Source organism: Pleurodeles waltl, chromosome 4_2 (assembly GCF_031143425.1).
Source record: "Pleurodeles waltl isolate 20211129_DDA chromosome 4_2, aPleWal1.hap1.20221129, whole genome shotgun sequence".
NCBI lineage: Eukaryota > Metazoa > Chordata > Amphibia > Caudata > Salamandridae > Pleurodeles > Pleurodeles waltl.
In genome coordinates, this window is record NC_090443.1 from 1,066,568,769 (window position 1) to 1,066,585,316 (window position 16,548).

At 49.1% G+C, this 16,548-nt stretch overlaps 1 protein-coding gene across 3 annotated transcripts in view; it reads left to right on the plus strand.

Annotated features, from left to right (window-relative positions):
- LOC138293770 (uncharacterized) overlaps nucleotides 1-16,548 on the plus strand; it is a 50,006-nt gene that overhangs the window by 21,544 nt on the left and 11,914 nt on the right. For 2 of the 3 annotated variants that reach the window (XM_069233111.1, XM_069233112.1), the window contains exons 2-4: nucleotides 4,956-6,348; nucleotides 12,508-12,618; nucleotides 14,543-14,656. In XM_069233111.1, the coding sequence (XP_069089212.1) occupies nucleotides 4,986-6,348; nucleotides 12,508-12,618; nucleotides 14,543-14,656 (1,588 nt within the window). In that variant the 5' untranslated portion in view covers nucleotides 4,956-4,985. The remainder of the gene's footprint in view (nucleotides 1-4,955; nucleotides 6,349-12,507; nucleotides 12,619-14,542; nucleotides 14,657-16,548) is intronic. The other variant, XM_069233113.1, reaches the window with a different exon arrangement.

Genomic DNA, 16,548 nt, shown 5'->3' on the forward strand with positions numbered 1-16,548 from the left:
GGACAGCAGCCTCTGCGCCCATGTGAGGGCCACAGCTCGGGGACCTGCGTCTGTGGGGACTGGGTGGGGGTGAATGCCACCCTCTGTGCCCATCACTGGCTGCCCAGCGCGCTGTGGGCATGGAAGGGGCCACAAATCTTGGCAAAGGTCCCTTCATATCCAGAGCCCAGGGGCACCCGGACAGCAGCCTCTGCGCCCATGTGAGGGCCACAGCTCGGGGACCTGCGTCTGTGGGGACTGGTGGGGGTGAATGCCACCCTCTGTGCCCATCACTGGCTGCCCAGCGCGCTGTGGGCATGGAAGGGGCCACAAAGCTTGGCAAAGGTCCCTTCATATCCAGAGCCCAGGGGCACCCGGACAGCAGCCTCTGCGCCCATGTGAGGGCCACAGCTCGGGGACCTGGGTCTGTGGGGACTGGGTGTGGGTGAATGCCACCCTCTGTGCCCATCACTGGCTGCCCAGCGCGCTGTGGGCATGGAAGGGGTCACAGAGCTTGGCAAAGGTCCCTTGATATCCAGAGCCCAGGGGCACCCGGACAGCAGCCTCTGCGCCCATGTGAGGGCCACAGCTCGGGGACATGCGTCTGTGGGGACTGGTGGGGGTGAATGCCTCCCTCTGTGCCCATCACTGGCTGCCCCGCGGGTGTTGGTAAAGTTCTGAGACTATGATGAAGTTTGATACCAGTTTTAGGTCACCTTGCATCCCCACTGAGCGAGCACTGATGGTGGGGCCCTGGGGGCGTTCAGCACTTTTACCGGAAGTGGTCGTTCTGCAAAGAAGTTATTTTCAAGATTTATATTCTTTTTCATTTTTCCTTTTTTTTTTTTTTATCAAACACAATAAGAAGATCATCCAGGAATTATAGAGTAAAATGTCTGTAACGGGGAGAGCTGGCGAAAAAGAAAAAAAGCAGGCTGCAGATTTGCTGGTGGTCCTCGGTGAGTGCAGGGTTGGGGGGCGGTGCTCACAGACTCCGAGGCTGCGGGGTCCCCAGCAGTGGCTGTCGGGGTCCCTTGCTATTGTGGGTTCCAGTGGACATCTCTGCTGGCTTTAGATGCCAAGGTGGTGACCCCAAAGCTGGTTGCACCCACCTGCCCCCACCAGCCCCCACCTGCCCCCACCAGGTCCTACCAGCCCCCACCTGCCCCCACCAGGTCCTACCAGGCCCCACCTGCCCCCACCTGCCCATCAGGCCCCGTGAGCCACACGTGCACTGGTGTTTGCTAAACCTGTTTTGGCCCCTTGGCTTGGGCTTGGCAGAGCTGGAGCAGTCCAGGGAGGGACTGAGCCCTTCCTGAACACTCAGCAGTTCAGCAGTGGCTGCCTTCCCCTCAGAGTGAATGCTGAGTGAGTTCTCGTGGTTTGAAGGATGCAGCACATGTGAGATCACACACGAGTCCCCATCCTCAGTGTGCGGGTCATGTGTGCACACGGCCACTGACTCTCCCAGGGGTCTCACACGTGGGACTCTCCCAGGGGTCTCACACGTGGTACTCTCCTAGGGGTCTCATACGTGGGACTGTGAGACTCTCCCAGGGGTCTCACACGTGGGACTGTCCCAGGGACCTCACACGTGGGACTGTCCCAGGGGTCTCCCAGGGGTCTCACACGTGGGACTCTCCCAGGGGCCTCACACGTGGGACTCTCCCAGGGGTCTCACTCGTGGGACTCTCCCAGGGGTCTCACTCGTGGGACTCTCCCAGGGGTCTCACACGTGGTACTCTCCTAGGGGTCTCATACGTGGGACTGTGAGACTCTCCCAGGGGTCTCACACGTGGGACTGTCCCAGGGACCTCACACGTGGGACTGTCCCAGGGGCCTCACACGTGGGACTCTCCCAGGGGCCTCACACGTGGGACTCTCCCAGGGGCCTCACACGTGGGACTCTCCCAGGGGTCTCACTCGTGGGACTCTCCCAGGGGTCTCACTCGTGGGACTCTCCCAGGGGTCTCACACTTGGGACTGTCACAGGGGTCTCACACGTGGGACTCTTCTCCACTCGTGTGGGTGTCTCCTCATACTCCGGGTATTCCTCCCACACTGACCTCTCCAGCATGGATGCCTGTGTCCTGCCCTCGTGTGTGGACCTTGACGTGGCGGAGGGTGAAATGGCACCAGCGTGGGACCCCTTAGGCGCCCCAAGACTTCCCCTGGCTCCTTGTTAGGTGTGTCTCACTATATAGGTCACATCCGCTCTGGGCCTCTCTGATGTGACTCGGGTTAAAGTCCGGGCACCACTAGCTGAAGGTGGAGCTGGGATAAGAAGTGAGACCACATCCTCTCCACTCACCAGGTACGGCGCGTAGGAACTTTGCAATTTTGCAATTCTGTGTTGTGTAAGGCTCTACTGAACACTAAAAATGTGTTTGTATCAGTGGCACGGGGCACTCTAGGTCTGGCGTATAGTGCTGGGTACAATTTCTACTGTATCTGGAGGAGAGCGGTCGCATTGACGGAGGTCCTGTCCTCCTGTCCTCCACATTCAGAGATGTCCACCAGCCCTGCGGACATCTCTAGTGATGGGCAGGAACCAGCGTCATGGTGGTTCCTGTCAGTGTCTTAAAAGTCTGATGGATGGCACCATCAACATGCAGATGGGTGGCAAACTTTTAACATGTTTTTGTTTTTCCAAAAGTAAACTCCTGCTCAGAAATGAATGACCCTTGTACCGTAGGAGCGGCCTTCCCTGGCGCGTGGGATCATTTCAGAGTTTTCACTGTCCCTTACCAGCAGGTTGTACCCAGAGGTGATGGACAGTGAAAACTGGCCACTCAACCGCCCACTTAAAATTCAGTGGGCAGTCGAATTGCCAAAGCTCCGGTGGCCCTAGTCCGTCAGGCTGTGGGGGCGCTATCCAGAGTAGGCTCTGTCCTCTAGGTACTAAAAGTCCACCCCTGCCTGTAATTCAGGTGGTTGACCCGTGAGCTTCGGGTGGCATACCGGGGACTCTGCCGCAGTTTAGACGAAGTACCCTCTCTGCCAAACTCTAAATCAGGCCTGCTAGTTTACATTACCACTCTTCCTTGCAAAATGTTGGGAATTTGCACTTTAGTATGCATATTTTTTCAAATAAATGTCTGTAGTGAGTGTGATAAACCTGTCTTCCTGCTCTCAAGAGCTACTTCTTGGATTATTTTTAAGTGCTGTAAATTGATTAAAGTTGGTAATGATCTATTCCCACCTCGGGGGTTCAATTCCTGCCTCGCGGGTCTTGGGCTCCATTGCCTTGGACCAGATAATTCTCGCCTCAGTGCCTAATCTAATTAATGGGTCCCACTCTGTAACTCTGGGCAATAGCTTGCTTAATCTCTACAACGGCCCTGACAGGATTTGGATGCCGGGCCTCACCCTGGGGCTTTCCAGGAGTGGGCGCCTCACAGGGAAAAGCCAGGAGGGGTTCCACAGGGGTATGCGTGCAGCGCCTTGAGACCCTAACGGGTGAGTAGTGCGCTATACAAGTGCGAAGTTTACAGTTTTTAAAGTTTATCTATTTAATGAGGCGCACTTATGAATAATGCAGATCGGTTAAGTTCTGTTTATATAGTAAGCCTAAGAAAGCTAAACAATAGAGCTTTGAATGGAACAAGCAGAGCATGTGACGGGCTGTGTGGTTGGATTTCAGGACATTGGCAGTTATTTGTGGGTTACAGGAGGTATGTTTTACATATGTTGCTGAGTAACTACTCATTCAGGTGCCATCAGATGTAGTTTGATTAAGCAGAGTTTAGTTGATAAACTAAGCGTGATAAGTTGCACTAAGACAGTAGCCTTTGTGATTGGAGTTCATAGCCACTCTTTAATGCTTTGCAGCGGGGTCGCTGTGCAGTTGTATGGTTTGGTCTTTTCCAACTCTTGAGCTGTGCAGTTTGTGTTGCTTCCTGACCACGTTACTTGGTGCTTTGGCAGGCCCTCTCGATCCAATCTGATGTTCTTTTGAGGTGATGCAGGTCTGCTCTGAGACATGGGCAGTAAAGGTGGCTCTCCCTGGACACCAGACGTACCATCACGCAGGCCCGAATCACAAGCAGATTAGACTACGACAGCACACTCTACGCCAGCAGCCCAACCCTTCTCCTTCACAGACTCAACCCACCCAAACTCTACCACAAAACCTGCCCTTGACCTCCCGTGCCGAACCCACATAACACCCCTCCCCAGGGAGCTCCCCTGACTCCCCAACCAGAAGCACGGCCACTTCTAACTTCTCACACACACCTAAGTCACTCCACAATACGGGGCCCCCAGCTTCACTTCACTTCCAAGAACCCACAGACAAGTTCACTCACCATCACTCTTACATGCACACGCATCCCGCATCCACAGAAGCAGAACGGGAGGTTGATTGTTCTCCTACCAAGCGGTCAAATCATTAGAACGACCTACCCCAACCCACAGGCGCCTCTTCCTCCCTTCTTGAATTCTGCAAGAAGCTGAAGATCTGGTTATTCAATTCATCTTCTCGCAAGACCATCCGGACTACCTGTACTCAGGCCCACCTCACCACACATCTACTCAGCGCTTGGGTACTCTCACGGGTGTGAAGCAGTGCTCTACGGATCCACGTGACATTACATGCTAATGACGCCCATCCATCGCAAGTTCTTCATATGACCTGTTTAGGTTCCCTCACTCCATGTCTATACACCAGCCTTTCCAGTCTCCTTTTTAAATTAGGTCTACACATTTAGCACAACCTTTTGGCTTCTGCCGATGGTATCTCGGAGAGGTGCTTGTTTCTGAGCAGGTATTTCCACTCTTAACAGACCCTCCACATTTTTCCAGCATGAACCATTGATTATCAATTTAGCTGCCTGACGATGGAAAGTGATAGATCATTGTTTTTACTTAAGTCTTAAAAGTAGAACAGAGGGAGCCGTACTCAACTGGATGGAGCACTTTGCCTTAGTTTTCTTTGTTTTAAAATGTTTTCTGTTCTTTTTTTATCCCCTTTGCAGACACTGGAAAGCAGAACAGCAACATTCAGAATGTGGAGAATGCAGGATACACAGAATAACGAAAAAGTCCCAAATCCACCAGAACCTCTGAGAGCAACGCTTGCAGCCTTTCCAAGTCAAAACTTCTCCGCTGCAAGACCTCGGCCTGAAGAAGTCCACCAGCCTGGAGGCGCCAAGAACCTGGGGTCACAGAGGTGTGCGTGGACACTCCGCAAAGAGGTTGGAAAGCTACCAATACCAGACGCCCTACTTTTAGGGTCCTGCCAAGAAACCTTCCTCAGAAATACTTTGGAGAAGAATGTGAACCACTGCAACACAATTTTATGCAGGACCGGCGCCGCCCCTAACACAGCCTCCGAAGCTCACAGTGATGATAAGCCGGAGACGCACATGGGGCACCCCCCGTCTGTGTTAGTGTTAGCCATGCTAGAGAGGTTGGAAGCCAAACTAGATCACTTGCAGAACTCAATGGAAGATGTCCCTTCTAGAGTTGCAAATCTTATGGAAAGAATCTGGGTAGAAAAGGGTGGTGTTTTCCTAGAGAATGGAGCAGGTTCTTTGGAGGCGGTGAGCCCAGCAGGCATCAGAGATTTTACATTCACCAGGTCCTCTCCAACCTCTCATCCTGCAAGCCCAGGGGATCCTAGCCGGAGTCTTCAAGCAGTCTTTTCTGATAATCACGAACCAGTGCGAGGCCCTGGCACACAACTCATGTTTTCAAGTGAGCATGAGCTAGATGAACACTTGAAGCAAGAGCCCTTGTCTGTTGGTAGTTGGGACCCACAGGTCAGTCATTTCATGAAGCCACAATCTCCAGAGGTGCATGGCCCACAGAAGGACCAACATAGAAAGCTGGTGCTCCAAACTAGGCTGGCCCGGCAGAAGGACCTGAGCATACAACCAGGGCTGCCTGGTGGGCGAGACCTCAACATGCTTCCAGTGTCTCCAGCCGGACAGGACCTGCAGCGGGACCCATGCAAAGAACCAGTGTTTCCTGAAGGGCCTGGACCACAGCAACACCAAAGCTTGCAGCTAGTGTTTCCAGGTGGGAAGGACCCAGGTAAACACCTAAAACCAGAAGCATTGTCTCTTGGTGGCTCAGAGTGGAACCAGCGCCAGAAGACAGTGCGTCCTGGTGAACAGGAGGCAGACGGACCCCTACAACCAGAACCATGGTCCGGTGGTGGTCCACAGAGGAACCAGTGCCAGCAGCCGGTGCGTCCTGATGCACAGGAGGATGGTTACAAGCCGGCACCACCATGCATTAATGCACAAAGTCCATCGGTGCCCACATCATGCCTCAGATGGGATACTCTCAGCGCAGGTGGGGCGGCTCTCACAGACACACTGGAAGGAGGGAGTGTGACATCGGATATATCACCAGCCATCCCAGGTATGTGTTTACACAGAATAGTGCCATGGCTGTCGGTGTTGTGGTTTGTGATCTGTAGGCGTGAAGCATGGTCTGTGGGTGCTGGGATACCGCAGCGAGCGCCATACAAGTACCTGTGAGTACAAGACGGAGCCCGTGTGATGTGGTGTGTAGGGCAATATAGCTATGTCGGGCCCTTATCGCTCTAAAAATAGAAATCATTTGCTGCAGGCAAAAAAGCTTTTGGGCTCGGAAACCCCACACATTGCCCTCGTGAAGGGAGGTGCGGTCTGTGTGGATGTGCCGCTTGTGAGTGTGCAAGATGCAGTCAGTGAAACTGAAGTGAACCAGCGGCTGAAGTAGGCTGACCCCATGTGTGTGCTGCGGGGAGGAAGCGGGTGAGTGATACAACCACAGACCAGTGGGTGAAGAGAGCTGGCAGAGGGCCCCTCTATCTAAGTACATTGTACACGTTTTAGAAAAATCCAAAAGTCTTGGCTAATGCCAGAACTATTAAAATACAGTGATTGTCACTTAAAAATAAAGGGCATGAACAGTGTGAAAATGCAGGCTGCTGGGCCAAACCCTTATAGGAACTATAGACCATAGTTTAATCACATCAACAAATATATATAGCAACAGTATGTTAAGGCAGTCCAACATAGCATGTGTTGTGACAGTGCAACATAACATGCGCTGCGTCAGTCCAACATAACATGCGCTGCGTCAGTCCAACATAACATGCGCTGCGTCAGTCCAACATAACATGCGCTGCGACAGTCCAACATAACATGCGCTGCGACAGTCCAACATAGCATGCACTGCCACAGTCCAACATAGCTTGTGCTGCAACAGTCCAAACATAGCACACGCTTCAACAGTCAAACCTTACTTGTGCCACAATAGTCCAACATAGCATGCAGTGCAACAGTCCAATATAGCATGCACTGCAACAGTCCAACCTTACTTGTGCTGCAACAGTCCAACCTTACTTGTGCTGCAGCAGTCCAAAATAGCATGCGCTGCAGCAGTCCAACCTTACTTGTGCTACAGCAGTCCAAAATAGCATGCGCTGCAGAAGTCCAAAATAGCATGCGCTGCAACAGTCCAACATAGCATGCGCTGCAACAGTCCAACATGGCATGCGCTGCAACAGCCCAACATGGCATGTACTTCAACTGTCCAACATGGCATGTACTGCAACCGTCCAACATGGCATGTACTGCAATAGTCCAACATGGCATGTACTGCAACAGTTCAGCATGGCATGTACTGCAACAGTCCAACATAGCTTGTGCTGCAGCAGTCCAACACAGCTTGTGCTGCAGCAGTCCAACACAGCTTGTGCTGCAGCAGTCCAACGCATAGCATGTGCTGCAACAGTGCAACGCATAGCATGTGCTGCAACAGTCCAACGCATAGCATGTGCTGCAACAGTCCAACGCATAGCATGTGCTGCAACAGTCCAACGCATAGCATGTGCTGCAACAGTCCAGCATAGCATGTGCTGCAGCAGTCCAGCATAGCTTGTGCTGCAGCAGTCCAGCATAGCTTGTGCTGGAGCAGTCCAACATAGCATATGCTGCAGCAGTCCAACATAGCATGTGCCACCAGAGTCCAACATAGCATGCTCTGAGGCACTCCAATATAGCATGCTGTGAGGCAGTCCAACATAGCATGTGATGCAACAGTCCAAGTAGCATGCTCTGAGGCAGTCCAGGATAGCATGTGCTGCATTAGTCTAGCATAACATGTGCTCTGACAGTCCAAGCTGCAGCAGTCCAACATAGCATGCGCTGTGATAGTCCAACATATCATGTGCTGCAACAGTCCAACCTAGCATGCTGTGCGATAGTCCAACATAGCATGTGCTGCAACAGTCCAACATAACATGCTCTATCACAGTCCAACACAGCATGAGCTGTGACAGTCGAACATAGCATCCCCTGTAACAGTACACTATAGCATGTGCTATGACAGTCCAACATACCATGTGCTGCGACAGTCCAACATAACATGCGCTGCAGCACTCCAACATAACATACCCTGTGTTAGACCTGGCAGCCTTGGTGTGGTCTCCCCTGTTTTATTTTTGCCTCTGCTTTCCATGTGTTGACTGTGTGCTGGACTCTGTTTTTTCTGGTGTTGTTACTTTGGGTACTTTACTACTGCTGACCAGTGCAAAAAGTGCAAGTGCTCCCTGTGTAAATTGTATGTGTAATTGGCTTTTTCATGATTGGCATATTTGATTTACTGTAAGTCCCTAGTAAAGTGCACTAGAAGTCCCCAGAGCCTGTAAATCAAATGCTACTAGTGGGCCTGCAGCACTGATTGTGCCACCCACATTAGTGGCCCTGTAAACATGGCTCAGACCGGCCAATGCAGTATCTGTGTGTGCAGCTTTAAACTGCCAATTCGGCTTGGCAAGTGTACCCACTTGCCAGACTCAAACCTTCCCTTTTATAAAAGTAAGGCACCCATAAGGTAGGCCCTAGATAGCCCCACGGGCAGGGTGCAGTGTATGTTGAAGGTAGGGCATAGGCTAGTGTGTTGTTACATGTCCTAACAGTGAAATACTGCTAAATTCGTTTTTCACTGTTGCAAGGCCTATCTCTCCCATAGGCTAACATGGGGGCTGCCTTTAAATAACATTTAAGTGCAGTTTCGATTGGGAGCAGATGGAGATTTGGGGTTTGGGGTCTCTGAGCTCACAATTTCAAAATACATATTTTAGTGAAGTTGGTTTTTAGATTGTTAATTTGGAAATGCCACTTTTGGATACTAGGCATTTTCTTTCTTAAACCATTCTGTGACTCTGCCTGTTTGTGGATTACTTGTCTGGGTCAGACTGACAGTTGGGCTGTTTGTGAATCCCCTCTAAACATTGACACAAAGGGAGCTTGGGTGTAGCCTGCATATCCTAATGGGTCATCAGAGCTAGAATGGAGGGAGGAGTGGTCACTTACACTTGAATGGGCTGGGCCTGCCCTCACACAAAGCAGTCTCCAACCCCATGGTGTGTGTCTGGAGCTGGGCCTCGGCAAGGCAGGATCCTATAAACAACAGAGACTTTTCTTTGAAGTTGGGCAACTTTAAAGGCAGAAAGGGGTGTAAGTATTAGAACCAAAACCCCAGTCTTTTAGATTACTTCAGGGATTCAAGAGTAACCTCTGCCAGGAGAAGAGCTGAAGGAGAAGTTCTGCCTCTGCCTGTGCCTACGCTTTGTTGGGCTATCCCGCAGTTACTGCTTCTTCCTGAGAAAGGGGACAAAGACTGGACTTTGTGATATATTCCTGCTTGAGAGGTATCTCCAAGGGCTTGGACTGAGTTTGGCTCCTGTTTTGAAGTCTCAGGAACAGTAAAGACTTCACAAACCAGTCTCTGAGTCTGCTTGCTGTGGACTCTAGCTTGCCAGAGGGTGCCATTCCAGTTCCTGGGCCCCTGGAAGTGAAATCTGGTGAAATTTCCCATGAAACGACTTCGGACAACTCCGTGCGACTTCGCAAAGGTTGCTGCTGCCCGAAACCCATGATGCCACCTGCACCTGGATCCGTGGCCTTCGCCAAGCCACAACGACCTACCGTCAACACAGGCCCAACGTCAGTGCAGCTGCTGACGTCCCCAAGAACTCGTGAGATCGGAGTGTGACTCTGTCACATCACTTGTGACCATTTGGCGTGATCTTGATCCCATAAGGTCGCCCCACAGCATCTTGATTTCACCGGAAATGGACCCTGCTGGAGGTGTAAGGGACCGACACCTCGCAACCAACGCCGCCTCACCTCCAACACTCCACAGCAAGGACCAGACGCTTCTGCTCCTTTGCCTTCAAGTACCAAAACCGATGCCTCCTCGGCTCCAGCGACTCCTCTCTCTCTGACTCCATGCACCAGCTTGTTTGTTCACTTTTGCTTAAGGTACTGTACCTAGGGATCCATATGACTCCATAACTGGCACCCGTGGCGTCGCATTGTGGGAAACTACTCCGTCACGACGACGTATTAACATCAAATTGCAGCATTTGTACTTCTAGGCACTATTTTTGTGTTTGTTATTGACAAATGCATATCTTTACTTGTGTATGTTGGATTTTTATCGTGTTGGTCTTGTTTGATTTAGATAAATATTTGCTATTTTTCTAAATTGGTGTGGTGTCCATTTTGTAGTGTTTTCACTGTGTTACTGTGTTTTTTTGGTACACATACTTAACACATTACCTTTGAGATAAGCCTGACTGCTTGTGCCAAGCTACCAAGGGGGTGAGCAGGGGTTATCCTAGGAGTGTATCTCCCTTACACTGCCTAGAGTGAGGGCCCCTGCTTGGAAAGAGTGCAAACTGAATGTCAACCAGAGACCCCATTTGTAACAACCTGCAAGAGTCCAGCATAGCGAGCACCGCGACAGTCCAGCACAGCATGGTCTGAGGCAGTCCAGCATGCCAGGCTTTAGTGCTGGAGGTACCTTTCCAACAAATCTCCCTTTCATAGTTTGTCAAAAAAGCGAACCTCTGCGGCCAGTCCTTTGCAACGAGGCATCAAAGATTTAAAGGGAGCGTACCGATTGAGCCTAATGTTAATCGGCATGGTGAAACAACAATATGACTGCCCAGATCTTTTCTAGAGCTGTTAATAAACCCTGCTCACCTACACCTGGGTATTGAGGAAACCATCCTTTTGTTCTGAACGGGTTTAATGACAACAAAACAGCCTTCTAATGTTGGTGTAGTTTAGAAAGGAGCCTCTGGAGTTTATGGCAATGACATTAACAGGGTATTGGAATTAGTGAATTTACACCCTACTGCTGCTGTTGTGTTGAAAAGCTATTTAGTGGCCTGTTCCTGAAGGTACATTTACTGGTGTAAATCTACTCCTCCGCCTTAATGTCAAACTACACCTTTTTACTGTTCATCATTCCAAGTGTACATTTACATCTGTATGTAGACTTACATGTTCCCACCCCCTCTGATCAGGGGTGAAGCATCTAGAAAACAATTCAAAGGGTAATAGTAACTTTCACAGCATGGCTGGTGATAGCCATATAGGAAAGTGCAAGAAAAATTACTAACATGTATTACTCTTGGAAAAAAAATAAGGAACAACTTAATGTAAATATTTTAAAAGATTAAGCGGGTCATTCTGACTTTGGCGGGCGGCGGAGGCCGCCCGCCAAAGTCCCGCCGTCAGAATACCGCTACGCGGTCAAAAGACCGCCGCGGTAATTCTGAGTTTCCCGCTGGGCTGGCGGGCGACCGCCAGAAGGCCGCCCGCCAGCCCAGCGGGAAACCCCCTTCCATGAGGATGCCGGCTCCGAATGGAGCCGGCGGAGTGGAAGGGGTGCGACGGGTGCAGTTGCACCCGTCGCGATTTTCAGTGTCTGCATGGCAGACACTGAAAATTTTGGTGGGGCCCTGTTACGGGGGCCCCTGCAGTGCCCATGCCATTGGCATGGGCACTGCAGGGGCCCCCAGGGGCCCCACGACACCCGTTACCGCCAGCCAGGTTCTGGCGGTCCAAACCGCCAGAGCCAGGCTGGCGGTAAGGGGTCGGAATCCCCATGGCGGCGCTGCCTGCAGCGCCGCCATGGAGGATTCCCTAGGGCGGCGGGAAACCGGCGGGACACCGCCGGTTTCCCGTTTCTGACCGCGGCTGTACCGCCGCGGTCAGAATGCCCAAGGATGCACCGCCAGCCTGTTGGCGGTGCATCCGCGGTCCCCGGCCCTGGCGGTTTTTACCGCCAGGGTCGGAATGACCCCCTAAATGTAAATATTATTAACCTAGAGCTAATGGAATAAAATGTTCTAGCAGATAAACTTATCATGTTAAATGTCATGAAATAACTAATTTAAATATATTACTTTAGTTTATAAAGAACACTTCTTAAATAACATTCAAGGATCCTACCCTCGGTAGCATTTTTAGTTTTAAATAATACCTAGTAAATTTTGTTGGAATTCATGAGGCTGGTTTGAATAATTTTTTTATTAAACGTTTCATTTACTTTTATTAATTAAGTTTATTATTAACTTTAAAAATAGTAATAATGCTCTGCTATAGTAGACCCTGACAAAAGGACCACAGATGACACTTCTTCACCTCTCTCTCTCTCTCTCTCTCTCTCTCTCTCTCTCTCTCTCTCTCTCTCTCTATCTCTTTCTCTCTCTCTCTCTCTCCTTTTGAACAGGATCTGTGACTGTCTCTTGTGTGCCTTCACTCAGAGAGACAGAAACAGAAGATCTGAGCCCTGCAGCTGATGAGGATGTGGAGATAAAGCATGACAGTGGCCCTCCCTTAGGTGAGTGAGGCAAGTGGTGGAAGATTCAGAGCACAAACGCACAAGGGGTCTCACATATCACACGCCAAGCGAGCTCACCACCTGCTCTCACCTGGGGTCTCTCTGAGGGAGAATCCCGGCAGTGTTGAGTCTGTGTTTTTACTGAGCCCCTGAACCCACCCTTTGAAAACGCCCTGACTGCGGTGGTTCCAGACTGAAGAGAATACTGTCTGTGGTGGGTGAGACTCCCCCGTAACAGGACAGCATGTCTGTGCTCACCCAGGAGCTGTGTGTCTGTCAGCTGCCTCCTTTCATCCACTCCACATTACTCTGGACCCCATATGTAGAAAACGGGGTGAAGCACCCTGTGATCAAGATACCACCGGTCACTGAGAACCTCCCTTGCCAAGTAGATGCGTGAGGCGGAAGGGCGAGTGCTTCTCAAGGTCATGGAAGGCAGAGGTCACTTGAAATATCAGACATAGATAGTGCATTGTGTTTATTTTCACTGAGCAGATTCCACATTAATACACAGTTTGATATTTCTTGCAGTCACATATCATCAGTTAATGTTCATCAGTTGCAGCTGGTTTCTACTTCCTTGTTTGAGCTCCACCGGTGCAATATGTACAGATCATCAAGTAGGAAGGGCTCTGAAAAGCCAGACTTTCCTTTAATTATCTAAACAAACTTTCAGTATTTTACTTTTCTCCTTGTCGTCTGCAGTTACTGTTGGGGAGCTACGTAATACAGATGACAACTGATCTCACAAGTAGACTGTGACAAGAAGTTGGAGATGGGTGTTTGTAATCCGTCCTCAGGTCTTCATGTTTTACATGAAGTGTAATGTTTTGCCAACTAAGAATCAAACTCTTGCTCAAAACCACCCCAGAAAGAATCTAATTTTCATCCACAACGACTGGGAGTCGCGCAGACATATTAAACTCCAAAGCTGATACCCATATAATAAATACCCTAAACTAAAGTTACGGACAAGGACCAGGCTGCAGTTAACAACAGCGTCATTCTCAGTGACCGCTGGACGCACAAACCCCGCCTGTGTCTATACAAGACTGCAACAGGACATGTATTGAGTGTAACTCAAGCTACGCTTAGGAGGGAGATAGATGATTGTGTCAATCCATCCTTCAGGAGAAAGAGACGATTATCCTTTGTGGGTACACTTAGGAGTGAGATGAGTGTGTCAATCCATCGTTCAGGAGAAAGAGAAGTTGTCCTTTGTGGGTACACTTAGGAGGGAGGTGAGTACATCAACCCATCGTTCAGGAGAAAGAGAAGGTTGTACTTTGTGGGTACACTTAGGAGGGAGGTGAGTACATCAACCCATCGTTCAGGAGAAAGAGAAGGTTGTACTTTGTGAGTACGCTTAGGAGGGAGATGAGTGCGTCAATCCATCGTTCAGGAGAAAGAGAAGTTGTCCTTTGTGGGTACACTTAGGAGGGAGGTGAGTGCGTCAATCCATTGTTCAGGAGAAATAGAACGTTGTACCTTGTGGGTACGCTTAGGAGGGAGATGAGTGCGTAAATCTATTGTCAGGAGAAAGAGAAGGTTGTACTTTGTGGGTACGCATAGGAGGGAGATGAGTGCGTAAATCTATTGTCAGGAGAAAGAGAAGGTTGTACTTTGTGGGTACGCATAGGAGGGAGATGAGTGCGTCAACCCATCGTTCAGGAGAAAGAGAAGTTTGTACTTTAGGAGTTTGGTTCAAAGCCAAGATGTCCACGAAGACCTGGACGGAGGCACTTAAGGGGGTCGTGTAGAGAGTTCCTTTTCCCTTCTTTTTGCTTATCCAGTTCAAGAGTTGGATGTTGCAGTTGTGCAGAGTATTGGGACTTTATACAGTAAGTAGGCAGATTTCACACTATGCCAACATTGTATTGAAATGTAAATGCTTTAATTAATTTTATGTTTTAATTAATTGTAGGATATGGGACAATGACAAACATAATTTCTGTTGTCATTAAAGAGGAAGAGGAGGACATCCACCCTGCAACCTATCAGGGGTCAGAAGAAACACAAACCACCACTCATCCTACAGGTAAGAACTGGTTCTGCCCTACATAGAGTCACAGAAGGGCTGGCAGATCCCGCCGGGGTCGCAGTGGTATACGTCCACAGCAAGCGCCTGCCTCACACATGCAAGTTTACTACTGAGTAGTAAATGAGGGAGAGGCCAGGGGTAATCGCAGTGGCATAACAAAACTTGAGGGCCCCCCCCCTGCAAAGAACCTGGAGGGGGCACCTCCCCCCTGAACCCAGTCAGGGGCTGGCCTACCCTGCACTGTGTACTGTGCTGAGGGGTCCCCTTGGAGCTTGGGGGTGTTGCAGGGGGCCTTGTTACGCCACTGAGTAATGGCTCCAAAAATGGGCATACTTACTAATAAATGCTGGGGGTTAGCGAGGCGTAAGGAACAGTTTAGGAAGGGTGAGGGAGGTTTTTGGAGTGGGTTAAGCATCCACCCACAATGGAGCAATTCCATCCATTGATATTCACAGGCTGCACTTACAAAGTTACTATAGTGATAGGGGACCCCAAACGGTAGTAAGTCTTTCCAGCTCAGAGCTGGAGTAAGTCCAGAACCACACGTGGTCAGCCACTGGTACTGCGACACCCTCCCATAGAAAATCATGGAGGTAGGAACATAAAATAAAACCCCATAGGAAATAATGTTAAATTACATCACTTAAAATAGTTACACATATAAATAAATATAATTTAATGTTAACAAAATCAAAAAAAAAAATGTTTATCGTTTAATTATAAAATATTTTAGCAACCTGTTTTTAAGTTTTAAATTGATCTTTTATTAAATTTTAATTATCTTTTATTAAATTGTAATGTAAGTACTTGTAATTAATTCTATACATCACTTTTAAAAAACATGTTTTACTTTAGATGGCAATCTATTTCAAAATAAATATTGAACTTAATATATTCCTATTAGTTAACCAATCAATTCAAAATTATGTTAATAGTGTATTAGCATTTTTAAAATATTGTTCTACATTTGAAATAAATATTAAAAATTTGTATACATTAATATTTAACATAATATTTGTAATAATTTTTGATGAGTTAAACTTTTATTTTTATTTTTTCCTATACTTAAGCAGAGGGGTAGAGCTCTCCCTATAGTAAAGTACAGAGAAGCGTTAAAAAGGTTGTCAAACTTTATGATGTTAGTAAAACATTTTTCATGTTAAATATTAATATTTATTTTAAGTATAATCAATGTGATTGTGAGGTCCTGATCAAGGGAGCACGGGGCAAGCCTGGGCTACTGGACCTCCACGGTGGGGCGTAGGTTTGTTTGCTCTGATGTTCTGAGTTCCAGGCAGACACCAGCTCTGGTTGCACAGCAGCCGCCTGAGTATTTTGTGGAGTAATCCTTTCCTTGCTCATGGAGTATCTGGAACAATAGGTGGAGTAGTAGATCCTGCTTTTAAGAGATGCGTATCCACTGTCACCACCTTCAGGACCAGTCTGAGTGGTTTTCATTTCAAGTTTCTTTTCCAGGATGCTCTCCAGACACATCCTCTTTGAATAGTGATACTTCCCAAAGTGGCATATTCTTCGGTTTAGAGCACTCACAAACTCACAACAGACGTGTTGTGTGAGGTTTCTGCATCTGACTGTGATCAGGCAAACTGGAAGTGTGATCCAGTAAAGACAAAAGTCTGGACCTCACCCAAAGGGCCCCGTTCACGCAGCACAACAGTGTCTGCTCTCCCACCCATCAATCCCACCGTCCCCCAAGCGGCAGTGTTAAGGACGAGTAATAAGTGGTTCTTTGCCAAGGCCTGACTGAGTTTCTAAAGTACCTTGTACCCTCTCAGTTCACTTCAGACTCTAGGTCTCCTCCCTCCAGCTTCAGGAATGTCAACAATCCACTTCCCCTCTCTCGGAAAATAACCTAACCTCCATTTTGT